The 22399-nt window shown below is 39.7% G+C and overlaps 1 protein-coding gene across 2 annotated transcripts; it reads right to left on the bottom strand.

Annotated features, from left to right (window-relative positions):
* Window positions 1-5318: 5318 nt before the first annotated feature.
* On the bottom strand, window positions 5319-19142 carry LOC133545292 (endonuclease 8-like 1). Of its 2 annotated transcripts, XM_061890719.1 has the most exons (7): window positions 11673-14312; window positions 11521-11605; window positions 11310-11431; window positions 11206-11233; window positions 11054-11124; window positions 10798-10989; window positions 5319-5434 (listed from the first exon to the last, which is right to left on the bottom strand). In XM_061890719.1, exons 2-7 carry the CDS (start codon window positions 11585-11587, stop codon window positions 5408-5410), a joined length of 507 nt encoding a protein of 168 aa, XP_061746703.1. In that variant the 5' UTR covers window positions 11588-11605; window positions 11673-14312; the 3' UTR covers window positions 5319-5407. The 2 variants fall into 2 exon arrangements, 1 of the variants encoding a protein (XP_061746703.1); XR_009804794.1 differs by lacking the exons at window positions 5319-5434; window positions 10798-10989; window positions 11054-11124 and adding exons at window positions 16408-16465; window positions 19068-19142 and having other exon boundaries at window positions 11219-11233; window positions 11310-14618.
* Between the last annotated feature and the right edge of the window lie 3257 nt (window positions 19143-22399).

Consider the following 22399-nt stretch of genomic DNA (forward strand, 5'->3'; position numbering starts at 1 on the left):
GTCTCTCAGGTGTGACATACCTGTTGTTGTCATACCTGCCAGCTTGTCTGCAGCAATAAACAAGTCATCAATTGAGTCCACAACATGTTTGATGTTTATTCCTCTCATGTTGAAGTAGTTCCCATCTGCAGTTCGCCCACTGCACTCTATCGCCACCATGTGGTCATACCTGCAACAACTTCATAGTTCTTTGAAACTATCGCCACCATGTGGTCATACCTGCATCAATTTCATAGTTCTTTGAAACTATCGCCACCATGTGGTCATACCTGCAACAACTTCATAGTTCTTTGAACCTAAAATCTATTGAGATATATATCGTATATATGGAGCGGAAAACACAACCCAAAATTCAAAGTTTCTTCATGCGACGTAGCCGGCCTACTTCACCACAGTCTGTAGTCTATTGCCCCCCCCCCCCCCAGGCAAAGATGAGATGGAGATGTGATGGTGACGACTAACACATTTTCTGGGGGGGAAATCACTGCATAGATAACATTTGTGTATGGAAAGAAATCTATTCTTTACAAGACCAAGGATAGCTCAGTGGTTAAGACTGCGGACTCTGAATGAGAGGTACTGGTTTCAAATGCCAATCTAGTTGACATCATTTTGTTCAAACTCATCATACTTTACTGAGCCAGGAGTCCTCAATTACATTTGTGTATGGAACACAATCATAGCTTCCCAAGACCCAGGACAGTCCAGTGGTTAAGACTTCTCACTTGGAATTAAGCGCACTGGGTTCAAATCCAGCTCTAATTAATTTTTTTTTTTTTTTTCCCCCAAGATGGCGCTGCTGTAGTGGCTGCTGTTGGCAGGAGCTCCGTGCTCTTGTGTCATCATTTTGTGTTTCCCTTTTGTTTTCATGTCTTATTATATTTTTTTGCCTTTTGGTCCGGGACCCTTTGGGACTGTGTGACAAGGGGTGGCACTTTCGTGACCTCTGTGGTGCTTTTTGTGGACTTCTGGATCTTCCTCCCGGGAGCCTTTTGACCATGGAGACCAGCTGCTGGGTGTCTGCCACACCGGAGTCGCTTTGGAGGGACTGGAGGAGAAGCGGATGAAGGGACAGGTCTGCGGAGCAAGCTCTGAGCGCTGGGACGGAGAGGCTTGGCGGTGTCTTGGCTGGGTGAGCAGGTGTCGTACACCTCAGTCTCCTTGGACGTATCCTCGCTCATCCATGCGGACTGGACACTGGCCGAGAGTTGGTTGGCGGCTTAGAGTGGAGTCAGTTCTCTTGGTTGCTTTGTTGGGTCTGCTCCTGTTTCTGGCCACGCTCCCTCCACCCCAGTGGACGATGGCGTGGAACAGCGCAGAGACCACCACAGTGTCTATGTTTCTTTTAGTTGTTATTCATAGCTGGATGTAGAAGTGTCTGCTTGTATCTGCTGCTTTAATGTCTTTCATGTCCTTTGTCTTCTTTGATGTTTACCTCTTACACACATGTGAGAGGGATGTGTACTATGGCTATGAGTTGTTTTTTTTTTTTCCCTTGGCCTCAGTCTGGACCCCTTCTCCAGGGCCCAGGTTTAGACCATTTTTATTTTAGTATATTTTATTTTAATCTTCTATTTTTTTCACCCATTCCCAACCTCATTATACTTTACAGAGCCAGGAGTCCTCGATTACATTTATGTATGGAACACAATCTTATTGTCACAAGACCCAGGGTAGACTAGGGGTTGAGTCTGCTGACTTTGAATGAAAAGTGCTGAGTTCAAACCTCACTCTGGTTGATAGTATTTTTTTTTTACCTCATCATACTTTACGAAGGCCGGGAGTCATCGATTACATTTGTGTATGGACTAAAATCCTACCTTTACAAGACTGAAAGTAGCCCAGTGGTTAAGACTGTTGCATGAGAACAAACTGTACAGAGTTCAAACCCCACTCCGGTCAGCAGTATTTTTTCCACCTCATCTTACTCCAGTGAGTCAGGGGTCGTAGATAACATTTGTGTATGGAAAGAAATCCATTCTTCACAGGACCAGGGATAGCTCGGTGGTTAAGACTGCTGACTCTGAATGACAGGTACTGGGTTCGAATCCCACTCAAGTTGACAAAATTTAGTTTAAGCTTGTCATACTTTACTGAGCCAGGAGTCCTCGATTACATTTGTGTATAGAACACAATCTTCACTTCACAAGACCCAGGATAGACCAGGGGTTAAGACATCTGACTCGGAATGAAAAGTACTGGGTTCAAGTCACACTCAGGTTGACTGTATTTTGTTCTACCTCATCAAACTTTACTGGGCCATCAGTCCTCGATTACATTTGTGTATGAAAAAAAATATATCTCATCAAGACCCAGGATAGCTCAGCGGTTAAGACTGCTGACTCTGAATGACAGGTACTGGGTTCAAATCCCACTCATGTTGACAAAATTTTGTTTAAGCTTGTCATACTTTACTGAGCCAGGAGTCCTCGATTACATTTGTGTATAGAACACAATCTTCTCTTCACAAGACCCAGGATAGACCAGGGGTTAAGACATCTGACTCGGAATGAAAAGTACTGGGCTCAAGTCCCACTCAGGTTAACTGTATTTTGTTCTACCTCATCAAACTTTACTGGGCCATCAGTCCTCGATTACATTTGTGTATGAAAAAAAAATATCTCATCAAGACCCAGGATAGCCCAGTGGTTAAGACTGCTGACTCTGAATGACAGGTACTTGGTTCGAATCCCACTCATGTTGACAAAATTTTGTTTAAGCTTGTCATACTTTACTGAGCCAGGAGTCCTCGATTACATTTGTGTATAGAACACAATCTTCTCTTCACAAGACCCAGGATAGACCAGGGGTTAAGACATCTGACTTGGAATGAAAAGTACTGGGTTCAAATCTCACTCAGGTTGTGTGTCTTTTGTTCTACCTCATCAAACTTTACTGGGCCACAGTCCTCGATTACATTTGTGTATGAAAAAAAATTGTGTCATCAAGACCCAGGATAGCCCAGTGGTTAAGACTGTTGACTCAGGTTGAAGAGTGTGGGGTTCGACTCCTGCTTGGGTCGATGTGTAATTTAAAAGATCAGCTGGAGGCTGCAAGTTGACAAATATTGTAACTGTGTCATTTCTCCCATGTAATGTTAAAATAATAATTTAATTTACTTTTTTTTTTATCCAATTACAATTAACCTATTTTATTTTATTTGTACCCAGGAGAGCTCATTGGTCAACGCTCTTTATTTATCCTATTCCCACCCACCTCAGGAGTTACACTCACTCGCACACACTCCTACACACACACAAACACACGCACTCATTCTCACACACACACACACACACACACACAGGTAACCCCTGAGGTGTCATCATTGACTATTTGACATTTTATTTTGGATTATTATTAGCTTTAGTGTTGACTTAATTTTTCAACTATATGTTAGTCAAAGAAGTAGCACATAACATTAGTCTGTGTGGGGGAGAAGAAGCAGCCCACAATGTATGTCGTCTTGACGCCATACTGCCAAATTACTGACTCCATGTATGGGATTTGAACTCACTACTCCTGTATTAGGAGCCCACAGTGTTGACCATTGAGCTATCCTGGGTCCCAACAAAGATTGGTTCTCGCTCATATACAAATGTTATCAGTGAACTATGATCAAGGCAAAACAATAAACTAACGCCTCCTAACAATGGATTTGAACCCAGTATTTCTGCATGAGAGGCAGCAGTGTTAACCATTGAGCTATCCTGAGTCTTGTTGGAAGTGTAGTCTGGCTCATTCATTAATGGAATCGTGACATCTGTCCCAGTAAACTACGATTGAGGTGGAGCTCAATTTTGAACTGAAGTTACATATCAAACCAATTGGGATTCAAACCCAGTACCCCCATATTTGAAGATCACAGTGTTGACCATTGAGGTATCCTGGGTTCCATCAAGACAGGATTTTCACTAATATACAAATGCAATCATTTAACAATGATAGAGATGAAACAAAAAACAAGATCTTGTGGATTTGAACCCAGTAGTACCGTGTGAGAGGCAGCAGCCTTTACCATTGAGCATTTTGGGTTCTACTACTTCCTGATCTGGATCAATATACCAATGTTACATACCTGTTGTTGAGTAGTTGGTGTGTGCCATGTCTCTCAGGTGTGACATACCTGTTGTTGGTGTGTGCCATGTCTCTCAGGTGTGACATACCTGTTGTTGGTGTGTGCCATGTCTCTCAGGTGTGACATACCTGTTGTTGGTGTGTGCCACGTCTCTCAGGTGTGACATACCTGTTGTTGGTGTGTGCCATGTCTCTCAGGTGTGACATACCTGTTGTTGGTGTACCAAAAAGTTCTATCTTGGTTTCATCTGACCACATGACATTCTCCCAATCCTCTGCTGTATCATCCATGTATCCATTTTGTTATAAACTCAACTCGTCGTATTTGGAGAATACTAAGTTGCATCCCAAGAACACCATACCTACTGTGAAGCATGGGGGTGGAAACATCATGCTTTGGGGCTGTTTTTCTGCTAAGGGGACAGGACGATTGATCCGTGTTAAGGAAAGAATGAATGGGGCCATGTATCGTGAGATTTGGAGCCAAAACCTCCTTCCATCAGTGAGAGCTTTGAATGGTTGACCAAATACTTATTTTCTACCGTAATTTACAAATAAATTATTTAAAATTCCTACAATGTGAATTCCTGGATTTTTTTTCCACATTCCGTCTCTCACAGTTGAAGTGTACCTATGATGAAAATGACAGACCTCTGTCATCATTTGAAGTGGGAGAACTTGCTGACTAAATACTTTTTTGCCCCACTGTATGTATACATTTTACAGGACTCTCATCGTCTGCCTCAGAGACCCAAGTAGTTTTTAGTGTATTATGCAAATGAGCCATGTTAGTCATTGTAGGAGCCAGATCATGTGTGTATGTCACGTGGTGTTTGTGGATGTGTACACAAGGAACAGAAGCATGTGTCACGTGACATAGGTGGCCGTCACCATAAAGAAGGTTTTTTTACCTGTACTCAAGAGGGAGAGAGGAAAGAGTAGAGCTCGGTAGCCATCATTTCTGCTCGGTTGGTAGAGTGGCCGTGCCAGCAACCTGAGGGTTCCAGGTTCGATCCCCGCTTCTGCCAACCTAGTCACTGCTGTTGTGTCCTCGGGCAAGACACTTTACCCACCTGCTCCCAGTGCCACCCACACTGGTTTCAAAATGTAACTTAGATATCGGGTTTCACTATGTAAAGCGCTTTGAGTCACTAGAGAAAAAGCGCTATATAAATATAATTAACTTCACATTAAATCAAATAATTTACTGTATTGTGAATTGTGATTGAAAAGTATGCCAAGAATAAACGTGTGGAATGTTTATTAAAAATATGTATCATGGAATAAAAACAGTATTTTCCAATAGATGTCCTTTACTTGACATTCTGTCTTGTCAGTCTCCCGCTACGTGTCTTGAAGCCTGCAACAAAAAGTACGTTTACCACACTTACAGTATAATCTACAAAAGGTTTATGTGTATCAAAACACATGCAAACTTGTTAGCACACGCAAAGCTGATCTAAATATTTGTCGATTAATGAGCAAAATAAGGAGTGCAATCCATCCCATCCATCCATTTTCTATCGCTTATTCCCTCCATTTAACATATTTGTCTTAATGATGTATGCAGAATATATGTTGATTATCAGAATGCCCACAATACTGGGAGGAGAAAATGCAAATACAAATCACTCAACATGAACAGTGAGATTTATCAATGCTGAAAGTGTCCTGCAGGCAGTATCGTGCCTCTTAAAAAGTCTGAAATCTGCGTGCAAACTGGCATAGTTGCACACAGGGCTGTGAGAAAGGAGGCCATCACGCTGCAAAGACAACTGACATAGTTGCACACAGGGCTGTGAGAAAGGAGGCCATCACGCTGCAAAGACAACTGACATAGTTGCACACAGGGCTGTGAGAAAGGAGGCCATCACGCTGCAAAGACAACTGACATAGTTGCACACAGGGCTGTGAGAAAGGAGGCCATCACGCTGCAAAGACAACTGGCATAGTTGCACACAGGGCTGTGAGAAAGGAGGCCATCACGCTGCAAAGACAACTGACATAGTTGCACACAGGGCTGTGAGAAAGGAGGCCATCACGCTGCAAAGACAACTGACATAGTTGCACACAGGGCTGTGAGAAAGGAGGCCATCACGCTGCAAAGACAACTGACATAGTTGCACACAGGGCTGTGAGAAAGGAGGCCATCACGCTGCAAAGACAACTGACATAGTTGCACACAGGGCTGTGAGAAAGGAGGCCATCACGCTGCAAAGACAACTGACATAGTTGCACACAGGGCTGTGAGAAAGGAGGCCATCACGCTGCAAAGACAACTGACATAGTTGCACACAGGGCTGTGAGAAAGGAGGCCATCACGCTGCAAAGACAACTGACATAGTTGCACACAGGGCTGTGAGAAAGGAGGCCATCACGCTGCAAAGACAACTGACATAGTTGCACACAGGGCTGTGAGAAAGGAGGCCATCACGCTGCAAAGACAATTGACATAGTTGCACACAGGGCTGTGAGAAAGGAGGCCATCACGCTGCAAAGACAACTGACATAGTTGCACACAGGGCTGTGAGAAAGGAGGCCATCACGCTGCAAAGACAACTGACATAGTTGCACACAGGGCTGTGAGAAAGGAGGCCATCACGCTGCAAAGACAACTGACATAGTTGCACACAGGGCTGTGAGAAAGGAGGCCATCACGCTGCAAAGACAACTGACATAGTTGCACACAGGGCTGTGAGAAAGGAGGCCATCACGCTGCAAAGACAACTGACATAGTTGCACACAGGGCTGTGAGAAAGGAGGCCATCACGCTGCAAAGACAACTGACATAGTTGCACACAGGGCTGTGAGAAAGGAGGCCATCACGCTGCAAAGACAACTGACATAGTTGCACACAGGGCTGTGAGAAAGGAGGCCATCACGCTGCAAAGACAACTGACATAGTTGCACACAGGGCTGTGAGAAAGGAGGCCGTCACGCTGCAAAGACAACTGACATAGTTGCACACAGGGCTGTGAGAAAGGAGGCCATCACGCTGCAAAGACAACTGACATAGTTGCACACAGGGCTGTGAGAAAGGAGGCCATCACGCTGCAAAGACAACTGACATAGTTGCACACAGGGCTGTGAGAAAGGAGGCCATCACGCTGCAAAGACAACTGACATAGTTGCACACAGGGCTGTGAGAAAGGAGGCCATCACGCTGCAAAGACAACTGACATAGTTGCACACAGGGCTGTGAGAAAGGAGGCCATCACGCTGCAAAGACAACTGACATAGTTGCACACAGGGCTGTGAGAAAGGAGGCCATCACGCTGCAAAGACAACTGACATAGTTGCACACAGGGCTGTGAGAAAGGAGGCCATCACGCTGCAAAGACAACTGACATAGTTGCACACAGGGCTGTGAGAAAGGAGGCCATCACGCTGCAAAGACAACTGACATAGTTGCACACAGGGCTGTGAGAAAGGAGGCCATCACGCTGCAAAGACAACTGAACAGAGAAGCCTTTGTTCTACGTGTGCATGTCATATTTGGACTGTTAGAAATAAAAAGAAGAAGATATATATTCAGCAATATCATTTTATAGCTGCTGGACAACTTAAAGGGCCGATTAAACCAAAGTCTATTAATTTATGTTGTTTTTTAATGGTATTCCTTTTTTGATTTAGAAAATATGCACCGTATTTTTCGGACTATAAGTAGCAGTTTTTTTTTCATAGTTTGGCCGGGGGTGCGACTTATATTCAGGAGCGACTTATGTGTGAAATTATTAACACATTACCGTAAAATATCAATATTATTTATCTCATTGACGTAAGAGACTAGACGTATAAGATTTTATGGGATTTATGGATTAGGAGTGAGAGATAGTTTGTTAAAGGTATAACATGTTCTATATGTTCTAGTTATTTGAATGACTCTTACCATAATATGTTAGCTTAACATAGCAGTTGCTTATTTATGCCTCATATAACCTACACTTATTCAGCCTGTTCTTCACTATTCTTGATTTATTTTAAATTGCCTTTCAAATGTCTATTCTTGCCGTCTGGTTTTATCAAATAAATTTCCCCCCAAAAATGCGACTTATACTCCAGTGCGACTTGTATGTTTTTTTTCCTTCTTTATTATGCATTTTCGGCAGGTGCGACTTATACTCCGAAAAATATGGTATTGAACAAATATATAAACGCAACACTTTTGTTTTTGCTCCCATTTATCATGAATTGAACTTAAAGATCTGAAACTTTTACCATACAGAAAATATATATTCCTCTCAAAAATTACTTACTGGGTGACATGTCCGGTGAGTATGCTGGTCATGCAAGAACTGGGATGTTTTTAGCTTCCAGATCCTTGCAACATGAGTTAGTAAATGTTATTTATAAAGGTGATGGCCTCGGGTGATTAGTACAACAATGGGGCTCAGGGTCTCGTGACAGTATCTCTGCGCATGGAAAATGCCATCAATAAAATGCACGTGGCTTCGCTGTCAATAATAACATACCAAAACCTCTGTATTGTGCCAGACGCCATTGAGTGTGAGCATTTGCCCACTCAAGTTGGTTAAGAAGACAAACTGCAGTTAGGTCGAGACCCCGATGAGGACCACGAGCATGCAGATGAGCTTTCTTGAGACAGATTGATTGATTGATACTTTTATTAGTAGATTGCACAGTTCAGTACATATTCCGTACAATTGACCACTAATTGGTAACACCCCAATACGTTTTTCAACTTGTTTAAGTCGGGGTCCACGTTAATCAATTCATGGTAGTTTCTTACAGTTTGTGCAGAAATGCTATGGTTAAGCAAACCAATTGTTGTAGCAGCTGTCCGGGTGGCAGGTCTCAGCCAATCAATATGGTCTGCGGCTGTGAGGCCAGTTGGATGTATTGCCAAATTCTCTGAAACACCTTTGGAGGCGGCTTATACTAAACGGCCCGGGCTACTGGGTGTGAAGTTGGAGAAGATGCAGGTGGAGGCCCCCTTGGTGTCCTGGGTTGTAGATTACCTGACTGACAGACCACAGTATATGCCACTGCAGGACTGTGTGTCTGACAGGCTGGTCAGCAACACCGGGGCCCCGGAGGCTACAGTACTCTTCCCCCTTCCTCTACACCATTTACACCACCCATTTCCACTATCAGTCAGAGTCCTGCCACCTTCAGAAGTTTTCTGATGACTCTGCGATAGTGGGGTGTATTGAGGAAGGTGATGACGAGGAATACAGGACACTGGTGGAGGACTTTGTCACATGGTGTGGAAAGAACCACCTCCAGCTCAATGTTACGGAGACCAAGGAGCTGGTTGTGGACCTGGGAAGGAGGAGGAGTACTCTGGCGACCCCTGTTTCCATCAAAGGGGTGGATGTGGACATGGTAGAGGATTATAAAAACCTCGGAGTACACATGGACAACAAGCTGAATGGGTCAAAACACGCTGAGGCCCTCTACAAGAAGGGACAGAGCCGAATCTATATTTCCTTTGGAGGCTAGGATCCTTCAACGTCTGTACAAAGATGTTGAAGATGTTCTACGAGTCACTGGTGGCAGGCGCCCTCTTGTACGACGTGGCCTGCTGGGGCAGCGGGCTGAGAGTGAGGGACACATACAGACTGGACAAGTTGGTAGAGAAGGCCAGTAACAAGATGGGAGTGGAGCTGGACTCTCTGGCGGTGGTGTCAGAGAGAAGTCTAGCAAAACTCCTAGCCATTATGGACAACACCTCCCACCCACTACACTCGGACCTTGCAGAGAGAATGAGCACCTTCAGTGGAAGGCTCAGACTCCCAAAATGCAACACGGAACGACACAGGAGGTCCTTCACACCGACAGCCATCCGACTGTATAATGCATATGTTCCTTGACTGCACTTAAATGTAGAATATATTTATATTATTCATATATATTATATTATTTATTATTATCATTGTTTATTGTGAGCGAACTGTGGTGCTGAATTTCCCCCAGGGATCAATAAAGTACTTTCTATTCTATTCTATTCTTATGGCGGAGAAATAAACATTTAATTGACGGGCAACAGCTCTGGTGGACATTGCTGCAGTCAGCATGCCTACTGCACGCTCCCTCAAAACTTGCGACATCTGAAGCATTGTGTTGTGTGATAAAACTGCACATTTCACAGTGGCCTTTTATTTTGGACAGCTCAAGGCACACCTGTCAGGTGGGATGGATTATCTTGGCAAAGAAAAAATGCTCACTAACAAATGTATACAGATTTGTGAACAATATTTGAGAGGAACAGGTATTTTGTGTTTATAGTCAAAGTTTTCGATCTTTGAGTTCATTTAAATTGGGAACAAGAACAAAAGCGTTGCGTTTTTTTTTTTTGTATTTAGTATAACTCCTAAAAAAAATGTCTTGCAATATGCAGTTTGATCATTCCTGCTGCAAATAGTATACATACTGTGATTCTATATTGCAGAAAAGGTGTTAGATGATCGATATGTGCTATAATCTAATATAAGCCCCCCTCCAGTGTGGAGAGCATAATAACATGAATGTAGAGGGAAAGAAGTGTTTCCAAGGGCACATAATGCTTCTAGTACACAAAAATAGGGTGATCTGTGCCACTTTTGCTGCTATCAATTGCACAAAGTAGATCACATACAACACGTCCACCAACAGTACATGCAATTTTATAGTTTGCGCACACAGATAAGTGTGTGGGAATTGGATCCTCAAAGATCAGGCTCTTAATATTTTCAGAAAATGGGAGTATTATTAGAATCAGACCTGCAGCTGGCTCTGTATTGTTCTTTTTCCTCCTGCCTGACGTGGATTCGGTTCTTGCTGAGGTGTGTTTGCTGATCTTCTTCTGGGTGTGGCTTCTTCTTGAGGTCCATTTTCTTCTTCCTTTGCTGCTTTTGTGGGCTTTTTGGCTGCTTTTTTCTTCACTGTGCTGTCAGAGTTGTGTTTCCTGGACACCTGAAGTACAGCCACAATGGGGTTAGATTTCTATGTGCTGGTGGTGATTACCTACTGAATATACCTTTTTCTTGCGGGGGTAATCATGGTCTGCATCTGTATCTTTTCTCTTTTTGGCCTTTGGAGACTTTGATTCTGGTGTGTGAGAAAAGATAAAGACACACTAAGCTTTCTCTTATGTGTAATGGTATCTCAACTATTTTTTCTGGCGTTTACCTTTAGGAGCCATAGGACCTGGATCGCCCTGAAATGACACCATTTTCTATTAGTCAATACGTGCTACAAATATAGTTGTTACGTATGAAAATGTGTTTGCATACTTTGAACCACATAGTCCTGCCATTGTGGTCGCGTACAGACTTCATTCCATCCACATAGTAACACTGCAACCAGGCCTCAAAACCTGAGTAGTCTTTCTTCTCTGGATCGTAACCTTTCCCACCTCCATAAACAAAAAGTCTAAATAAGAGGAGCACCTTTGTGTCGTTGTCTTCCCCCCACCCCGATCAACCTTGAAACATGGATTCTTACCTAAGTTCACCACCTCCAGCGGTACTGTGTGGCAAAGTCTGAGCAGGTCTGTATTCTCCTCTTCCATTTTGTCCTTTTTGGCTCCCTTAACATTTTTGGGCAAAATAAACTGTTAATAATCGAGGTAAAATACTTGTTTGTACTTATTTGACCTTTTTGCTATGGATCTCCTTTTTTACAGCTTTCTTGTTTTCACACGCATCCTCTGACTCGAGGCCTTCCAGCACAGTCCGGGCAGGCACAAAGGGTGGAATGTTCAACCTGGAAGACACACATGGGCATCTTTCCAAAAACAGAAGGTATTTTGTGTGGAAACAGTGCTACACTTTTATAGTAAACACATTTCCAAGTGAAATTAGGAATTGCTTGTTTATTCATCCAAGATGATTAGAATCTGGGGAATACAAAAACATTCTTCACTCTCCTTTTCAGATCACGGTGACCTGAGTATGTATCTTCATTCAATGGTCATTTCTTTTACAGCAGGCTCTTTGGTGAAGTGTAATATTATTGCTAGGAGTCTTGCAAAAGTACTTCACACAGTGGGCACGGCTGTAACAAAATAACACTGCAATGTACTGTCAACATGTACAAAACCCCAAACCAGTGAAGTAGCACGTTGTGTAAATGGTAAATAAAAACAGAATACAATGATTTGTAAATCCTTTTTAAATTATATTCAATTGAATAGACTGCAAAGACAAGATATTTGATGTTGGATCTGAGAAACTTTTTTTTTTGCAAATATTAGCTCATTTTGGAATTTGATGCCTGCAACATGCTTAAAAAAAGCTGGCACGAGTGTCAAAAAAGACCGAAAAAGTTGAGGAATGCTCATCAAACACTTGTTTCCCATAGCAAAGCAAAATTGAAGATGAGATCTCATGTATGTCTTATATATATCTCCTAGACATAAAAGAGCACTAATGGAGACCAAAGTAGTTTTCTCATTCTTCTCAAATGTATCTCCTGAGAAATAAGGCTCACAGTGAGCACTATGAGAGATCTCATAGTTGTCTAATAGTTATCTCTTTTCCCCATTTCAACTAAGACCAAAATGAGAGATGAATGAGCTGGTCTCCAATATGTCTCAATTATGACTCAGTGAGAGAAACACCTGGTTTTGTTTCTCACTACTCACTGTTTGAGTTCTCAGATGTCTCTTTTCTATTTCGGCAAAAAGACAATTGATGAGTATTGGTTTCAAAATGTCTCAATGATGTCTCAGTGAGAGATATACTTGGTTTTGTCTCTCACTGCTCACTATTTGAGTTGTTAGATATACCCGTTTTCTAAAAAAATGCATTTTAATGGGCTCAATTTAGTTATACCTCAATCATATTCCAGTTGATCTCATGCCAACATTGGGAGAAAATAATGAATTCAGACAATATGGATATATGGTCTGTAATCTAAATGGTTTATTTAAATAAAGTTGGACTTAATTTGTTGATTTCTTATCCACACGTCATGTACAGTAACTCAGTGACTACAATTGTGAGATTTAAAACTGAACCCAAACAATACTGATATGATCACAAGACACTTTTTAAGAGCTTTTAACATTTGTGAACTTTCTAGAGCAGTGGTTCTCAAACTCTTTTAACAAAGTACCACTTCAGAAGATATTTGGCTCTCCAACCACCATCATAAGGACTAATATTAAAATGCAGTAGCATAGTAGGCCTATGTATTCATTAAAAAAGACAGTGGCTTTATTAAACAAGTAAATGTAATATATTTGCCACTGAAATATTACACACAATGCAAAAACATCATCAACAATGATACTCCATATACAGTACATATTTACAGAATCCACGGCAACATCACATCAGTGTGTATTTTCAGAGCATTTATAACAATGATTAAAGATTTGATTTGTGGCTTCTTAGGCCAGTTCAGTTCTTCATTATTTCAAACTTGTCAAGTGTGTTGGGGAAATGAACTGCAATCACTATGCCAGGCATAGATGTGAAGTCAAGGAAAACAACTTTACCCAATATGTCATCCAAGAATACTACTGTACTGCAGAGGTTTCCAATAGGGGAATAACATGACTGCATGTCTCATATGTTACACTATCTTGCAGCAAAGAAAAACCTGCATGTTTATATTCACCAACGAGGGCCCATTTGGCACATGAATGTGCTGTGGTAAACAAGAAATCAATCTGTACATACTTTAAAAAAAGGATTAGAACCTTTCTTCTGACACACTGGTCCCACAAAGCAGGCATTTTATTTGTTTACTTTCTATTGGCCCAAAACAATTCTTGGAGGATTTATGTAATATAGTAGGCGATGATGCAGAGTGGGATAAAAAAAAGTTTTGGAACTTCTGCACACTGTTTAAGCAGTCTGTGTTCAGACTATCGGGATAAAGCAACTTGAACATTTTGAGCATATGGCTTAGGGCCTTACCTGTGACTTTAGGACAGTTTACATAACCCATGCTGATCAGAAGGCACTCTGCCATGGTTTCTGATGCATTGTCATGTATTGGTTTGTCTGTTGTGTCCTTGAAATTGGACTCTTCTGCACACTCCTCACTCAAACCATCTTCAAATCCTTCATTAAACGTATGTCCGTCATTGTACATCCAATCCCCTATATCAGGGAGAGCTTCCTCAAATGATTGAAATGGATCATACTCAGCATCGACATGTCATTCAGTTGTTAGGCCATCAGGAGGATGTATGAGGGCTGATCTGGAAAATGGTTTTCCATTCTCTTCGATGGTCAGAAGTAGAAATATTTTCATGTGCTGAAAGTAAAATAGAATACAAATCACTAAAGGTTTTTGATAACATTTTGTCACAAGGCAAAACGTATAACATCTCAGCATATCGCTCACATTCTTACACTCCAAAGTTTGTCACATTTGAGCAGGATTTGCTTTGAGACAAAATTCACAGCAAAACATTATTCAGCCACAGAAGACGGTGGGTGTACCTGGCAGGTGGGGAGAGGCTTGATGTTCCAGAGTGGTACATCCTGCACGGTCACCTGAAGGTTGGATGTGTTCCATTTGAAGAGCAGTGTTTTGGGCTCCTTCAGGGGGCACCGCCTCATGCAGTGTTACCCTGCTGCTACCCCCTGACACAAAGAAGAGGAACCAAAAAACTCTAAAGATTCAAATCATTGAAAAAAAAAAACCAGACAAAAACATGCAAAACAAGAAGGAAGTTGACATAAATTGAACACATTATACAAATCCAGCTAATGGAATGCATTTCCTTTTTCCCCACATCTTGAGCGCATTGTAGTTCATGTTTACGTATCTTCTGTGTTTGTGGTAACACATCATCCACAGTGTTAAATGTAACTCATCACAATACAACACACACTATAAAAAGAAAGTTGTGGATGCTAATGCCAATCATTAGTAAATACACAACAGCAAACCAAACCTATGAGAAAGGATCTTGACGAGGGATGCAACATTATTGTAAATATAACCTTATTTTGATTTCAAAATTGTCACAATAATGCCGTGATGTGTGACGCTATCAAACGAGAACACCAGTCGCTGTGTTTTTTTCTGACAATATTAAGTGGGCTCATCTGAGAAGTAAACTGGTTCTCCCATGAAAACCCGCCGTGTGGGAAAACAAGGTTCAAACGGGACATTATAGAAGGGCGAAAAAGTGGAAGTGTGCAGGAGTGATGGGAACGTTTGTGCTTAGGTTAGCCGAGGAATTGTTGCTGTGAAATATTTCTGTGCCTATAACTGTCGTGTTAGTTGAACCTTAAACAAAGTCTGCATACTGCAAGGTAAAGCATGCCACGTTCATCCAGACCATTTCCAAATCGACCCAGAGCCCTTGCAGCTCACCAGAGGAAATGTGGACATGCACAAAATAAGACATTTGCTGACACTACACACCACAATGTCTACAATAAGTTAGGGAATAGGAGTAATATATTAGAATGAGTTATATGTTAGAACCGTTATTTGGAAAATATCGTTCATGTGAAACCAAGATGTCAGCAAGGGACAATATGCATTTGTGAGGTATTTACATGATTAAAAGTCAAATTATTAGTTAACTCTTAAGAATCAGTATTCTACAAACTAATACAATTTGGACTGCAAAGGGCAGTTTCTTAGGAAGTTCAAAGTTTAAAAACACTCAACTAAACAGCAGTGATGTAACAATATCAAAATGTCATATCACCGTTACTGTGACCAAAATGATCACTGTTTGCATTATAATGGCAGTATTGTTGAATGTGCTAAAAAGGTCATCAAACCCACAATAATACCAAGTTGTATTGAAAAAAAAACATACCGGACACACAGTATAGTTTCTTGGCAAAAGAAACATTATTGTTCTACATTAGTTACACTGGATGTTTACTGTTTATGTCAGTTTAAAGACACTTATTTGAAAATGTTGGTTTTTGTGTGTTACTTGAAATTCTGCACCATTCCTTTGCACCTAAAATACCTGTTTTTAATGATAAATATGATTGCAACATATGAAAATGATGTTTGTGTTCAATTACAGTAAGTGTGTTTATCCTAAACATTCCTCCCACGTCATTTAACACACTTTGACATTTTTGTAACAATATCTTACCCTGGCTTTAACACTATGACGATATCATACCGTGAAATGTTGATATTGTTACATCCTTAGTCATGACCTGATGTTACCTACCAGCTTTAACTTGGAGGTGAAAGGTTCCAAAAACATGAATTACACATGCTGAGATAACTCCTATTTGAAGTTTCATTCTTCATATGTGCTAATGTAATCAGGGTCAAAGAAAGCAATATTTTCATGTTTGTTCCTGACAAACTGTGGACAGCTTTTTATCTGTAAATCTCAATCAGAACTAATTGACTTCAAGAAAGAACAGGCATATACATATAACTTACTTGGACATTGCTGGTCATTCTCCACATTCACATAGGTGCATGCTGCAGGACGGGATGACTGCAGGAAGAAAAAGAAAGTATCACATATTATATCTGCTGCCAGTTTAATGCACCACCACTATACCAGTCTACTCAGCAACTTTACAGTCCTTCTTGATCTTTTATTTGATTCCACTTCTTTACCAGTTCTTCTTCATCCTTTTCCAGCTTTTCCTTTTGTCATTTCGACACTCCAATACTATATAAATCAATCAATCAATCAATGTTTATTTATATAGCCCCAAATCACAAATGTCTCAAAGGACTGTACAAATCATTACGACTACAACATCCTCGGAAGAACCCACAAAAGGGCAAGGAAAACTCACACCCAGTGGGCAGGGAGAATTCACACCCAGTGGGACGCCAGTGACAATGATGACTATGAGAAACCTTGGAGAGGACCTCAGATGTGGGCAACCCCCCCCCCCCCTCTAGGGGACCGAAAGCAATGGATGTGGAGCGGGTCTAACATGATACTGTGAAAGTTCAATCCATAGTGGCTCCAACACAGCCGCGAGAGTTCAGTTCAAGCGGATCCAAGACAGCAGCGAGAGTCCCGTCCACAGGAAACCATCTCAAGCGGAGGCGGATCAGCAGCGTAGAGATGTCCCCAACCAATACAGGCGAGCGGTCCATCCTGGGTCCCGACGAGCGGTCCATCCTGGGTCTCGACTCTGGACAGCCAGTACTTCATCCATGGTCATCGGACCGGACCCCCTCCACAAGGGAGGGGGGGACATAGGAGAAAGAAAAGAAGCGGCAGATCAACTGGTCTAAAAAGGAGGTCTATTTAAAGGCTAGAGTATACAAATGAGTTTTAAGGTGAGACTTAAATGCTTCTACTGAGGTGGCATCTCCAACTGTTACCGGAAGGGCATTCCAGAGTACTGGAGCCCGAACGGAAAACGCTCTATAGCCCGCAGACGTTTTTTGGGCTCTAGGAATCACTAATAAGCCGGAGTCTTTTGAACGCAGATTTCTTGCCGGGACATATGGTACAATACAATCGGCAAGATAGGATGGAGCTAGACCGTGTAGTATTTTATACGTAAGTAGTAAAACCTTAAAGTCACATCTTAAGTGCACAGGAAGCCAGTGCAGGTGAGCCAGTATAGGTATATATGTATGTATATATGTATATAAAGGTATATACAGTATAGGTATATATGTATGTATATATGTATATAAAGGTATATACAGTATAGGTATATATATGTATGTATATACGTATATAAAGGTATATACAGTATATATGTATGTATATACGTATATAAAGGTATATACAGTATATATGTATGTATATATGTATATAAAGGTATATACAGTATATATGTATGTATATATGTATATAAAGGTATATACAGTATATATGTATGTATATATGTATATAAAGGTATATACAGTATATATGTATGTATATATGTATATAAAGGTATATACAGTATATATGTATGTATATATGTATATAAAGGTATATACAGTATATATGTATGTATATATGTATATAAAGGTATATACAGTATATATGTATGTATATATGTATATAAAGGTATATACAGTATATATGTATGTATATATGTATATAAAGGTATATACAGTATATATGTATGTATATACGTATATAAAGGTATATACAGTATATATGTATGTATATACGTATATAAAGGTATATACAGTATATATGTATGTATATATGTATATAAAGGTATATACAGTATATATGTATGTATATATGTATATAAAGGTATATACAGTATAGGTATATATGTATGTATATATGTATATAAAGGTATATACAGTATATATGTATGTATATACGTATATAAAGGTATATACAGTATATATGTATGTATATATGTATATAAAGGTATATACAGTATATATGTATGTATATATGTATATAAAGGTATATACAGTATATATGTATGTATATATGTATATAAAGGTATATACAGTATATATGTATGTATATATGTATATAAAGGTATATACAGTATATATGTATGTATATATGTATATAAAGGTATATACAGTACAGGCGTAATGTGATCAAACTTTCTTGTTCTTGTCAAAAGTCTAGCAGCCGCATTTTGTACCAACTGTAATCTTTTAATGCTAGACATGGGGAGACCCCAAAATAATAGGTTACAGTAATCGAGACGAGACGTAACTAACGCATGGATAATGATCTCGGCGTCTTTAGTGGACAAAATGGAGCGAATTTGAGCGATATTACGGAGATGAAAGAAGGCCGTTTTAGTAACGCTTTTAATGTGTGCCTCAAAGGAGAGAGTTGGGTGGAAGATAAATACAGACAAAGGTTGCTGGAATATAGGTGGAACTTCTTGTAAATGTAAAACTCTATATTATGTGTTCAGTAATGTATATTGTTCCACTTCAAATGTTCTCTGAACATTTATTTCTCTCATTGTTATTTCACTTCTTGTTATTATACTTACCTCGGTGGAGGTAACTATCACAACTTCTAGCAAGGTGCTTGCGGCATTTATAGCTCTATTTCCGTAACTGCGTGACGTTCCAGTAGTTTAAAACAAATAACTGGTGTGTGTTAAAGTCATATAAATACCAAAAGAGAAACAATAAATGGTATTACTTACTTTCAGTTGTTATTCCTTCGATGCTGAATATTATTTCTTCCCATCGAAATCATTACATCCGCCCACTTAATGCGCATGCGTGTTTTTCAGGAAAAGCCAATCTGATTGGACAGATTCATGGAGTGCCGTGCCAAATCTCGCGATCTCAGGATTTACATCAAGTTCATTTTCTCCTTATATGTCCATCTGAAAATAGCCCTTTTTGGCTAGGACATCATTTTCAAATGATTTGAAAATGTATGCTTTCTATCAGACGGCGGCGGACATGACGCGTTATTTGCCATCAGTTAACGTCAGAAGAAGAAGAAGCGGGGAAACAGTAGGTGGCGTAACACTTGAAGGTTGTCAGTGCGCCTACCTTCAACTAAAACAAGGAAGAAGAAGAAAGCCAACACTTAGTTGTTTTTTTTAAAGGTTTATTTATAAATGTCAACAATTACAAACAGTAAGACAAACAACAATATACAACATTATAAAACATTATGAAAACAGTACAAAACAGCGCCAGGGGGTTGTAAGTTCAAAATAATAAAAAAAAAGAATACAAACATATATATATAAATAATAAACAAAATGCAAAGCCGTAGGCTTATTCAGATTCATCAAACAACTTAAATGTGGAACACAGCATCATCGTTTTCACAGCTTTTTTGTTGTTAGAGGTAGAGAGCGTTTTAATGTAAAGTTCCAGATCTTTTTTAAAGGCACAAAAGATAGGACGGGTATTAAGAAACTTACATTTATGAATATAAAACTTAGCCAATAAAATAAAGAGCTTGCAAAGGTAGAATTCCTTTTCAATTTTTTGTTCATACAGTGTAAAACCAAAAATCACATCTTTAAAGTAAAGCACAAATTTGTCATAAATATTGTCCAGGATGAAGCGACAGATACCTGCCATAGTGATGGAGTGTTTTCACAAGTATAAAACAAGTGGTTAACAGTCTCTGGGTGCATGTTACAAAAGGTGCAGGTGACATCAATGTCCTTTTTGTATCTAACCATCACAGTCTTTACAGGGTAATAGCGATGGATGATTTTAAATGATATCTCTTTGACTTTGTTGCTAAGTAAATACCTGTTAGGAAGGGACCACGTTTTGGTCCAACAGATGTCATTTACAACATTATTCCATAAGGAAATGACATAGGAGACAGACACACAATCATTTTGGAATAAGCTGCGGATTTTTCTGTTATTTTTTTGATCAAAGCAAAGTTTCCCCACGGGAGTGTCAAGTGGATCATTCACAATGTTTACAGCAGAAAGAGGAGGTGTGTAAGCCATGTACAACATAATAACACCTGTTGGAATGTACAACATAATAACACCTGTTGGAATGTACAACATAATAACACCTGTTGGAATGTACAACATAATAACACCTGTTGGAATGTACAACATAATAACACCTGTTGGAATGTACAACATAATAACACCTGTTGGAATGTACAACATAATAACACCTGTTGGAATGTACAACATAATAACACCTGTTGGAATGTACAACATAATAACACCTGTTGGAATGTACAACATAATAACACCTGTTGGAATGTACAACATAATAACACCTGTTGGAATGTACAACATAATAACACCTGTTGGAATGTACAACATAATAACACCTGTTGGAATGTACAACATAATAACACCTGTTGGAATGTACAACATAATAACACCTGTTGGAATGTACAACATAATAACACCTGTTGGAATGTACAACATAATAACACCTGTTGGAATGTACAACATAATAACACCTGTTGGAATGTACAACATAATAACACCTGTTGGAATGTACAACATAATAACACCTGTTGGAATGTACAACATAATAACACCTGTTGGTCAGCTTGGTCAGCTGTGCTGATTGATTTAGTTTCAGTTAAGGTATCCATAAACTTAAGTTGAAAAACTTATTGGGGTGTTACCATTTAGTGGTCAATTGTACAGAATATGTACTGAACTGTGCAATCTACTAATAAAAGTTTCAATCAATCAATCAATAGTGCGTAATCAGAGCGCATGTGTAAAAAAAAAAAAGAATTCCCAGTCCACAACTATCCTCATTCACAACACGTTCTCTTAGATTTCCATGTTATGACACATGTTCACATTATTTATTGACTGTATCTAAAAAGTATTTAAAAAAATATGGTATTATTTAAATGAAGATATGAAATAATCCTAAATGAAATTCAATGACTTGGTTTATATTATTGGATATACTCGGTCATAAAATCAGTGTCAGTTGAGTTGGTCCATAGATTTCCTGTAGGGAATTTTAATGTCCAGCAGATGTCAGTATTTAGTGACACAGGATCAATACAGTTTATAAATGTGTCAAAAGGCTGTGCAACGCCTCATCAACCCATCACTAACAATCACACAGGTCAGGTAATGTCAAGACTTTAATCTACACTGGACATAGGCAGTCTTCTTTACTGTCAAAGACTTTTTGACAAATCAATCAAACAGAGCCCCCAGTCAAATGACAAATTCAGTATTACTTTTCAACAGACATTTATTTAATCTTGTTGTTTGTGGTCTGGACATTTGACACAGGAATTTAACTTTTCCACACACCATCCTGAATCACGGTTTCAATCGTAGTCCATGTTAACTACCAAACCGTAACTTAAAAGGGTTGGTTGAAAAACTATAAGGACTAGCAGGTCATTGCTAATATTGCTGGTAGGCACAGTACTCATGGACTAAGTTTTGGGGAAATTCCTATTGAAATCAATGGGACATCCTTCAAAGTTCCACTTATTCCATCTGATTCCAACTGTTCCAACTTCAAAATTTTCAGACTCTTCAGGAATTGTGTGCTTGATTTCAACAATGCTAAAATAATTCCGGTATTTCAGTTCATCATCAGCATTGGAGCAATCACACGCAATTCCTTCAGGAATTGCCTCATCTAGTTTTTAATGTTTAATAAAAAATAAAATAACGACAAAAAAAGAAACAACAATACAACATTTCGAAGTTTTAACCTATTCAAACCATTCCACCTTCGACTCATTGCACCATTCTGGAAATTCAAACTTCCCCTTTTCCTTGTCAAAAAAAGTTGAGGATTTTCCAGAATTCCTGCTTTTCCGAAGCCCTATTTCCACCCTTTTTCTGGCGACTACACCTTCCACATTTTTCAACGCGTTTTAACTGTTCCACCGTCAAAGCTTTCTTCTGCATAGGAAGTGGAAAAATTGTCTGTTTTCCTTTAATTCCGTATTACCATTTGTCATTTCAACATGTTATTACTTCAACAATTCTCCACCGATTGAAAAATTGTCCAAGACATCAATAAATTTAGATTAGATACT

Source organism: Nerophis ophidion, linkage group LG28 (assembly GCF_033978795.1).
Source record: "Nerophis ophidion isolate RoL-2023_Sa linkage group LG28, RoL_Noph_v1.0, whole genome shotgun sequence".
Lineage (NCBI taxonomy): Eukaryota > Metazoa > Chordata > Actinopteri > Syngnathiformes > Syngnathidae > Nerophis > Nerophis ophidion.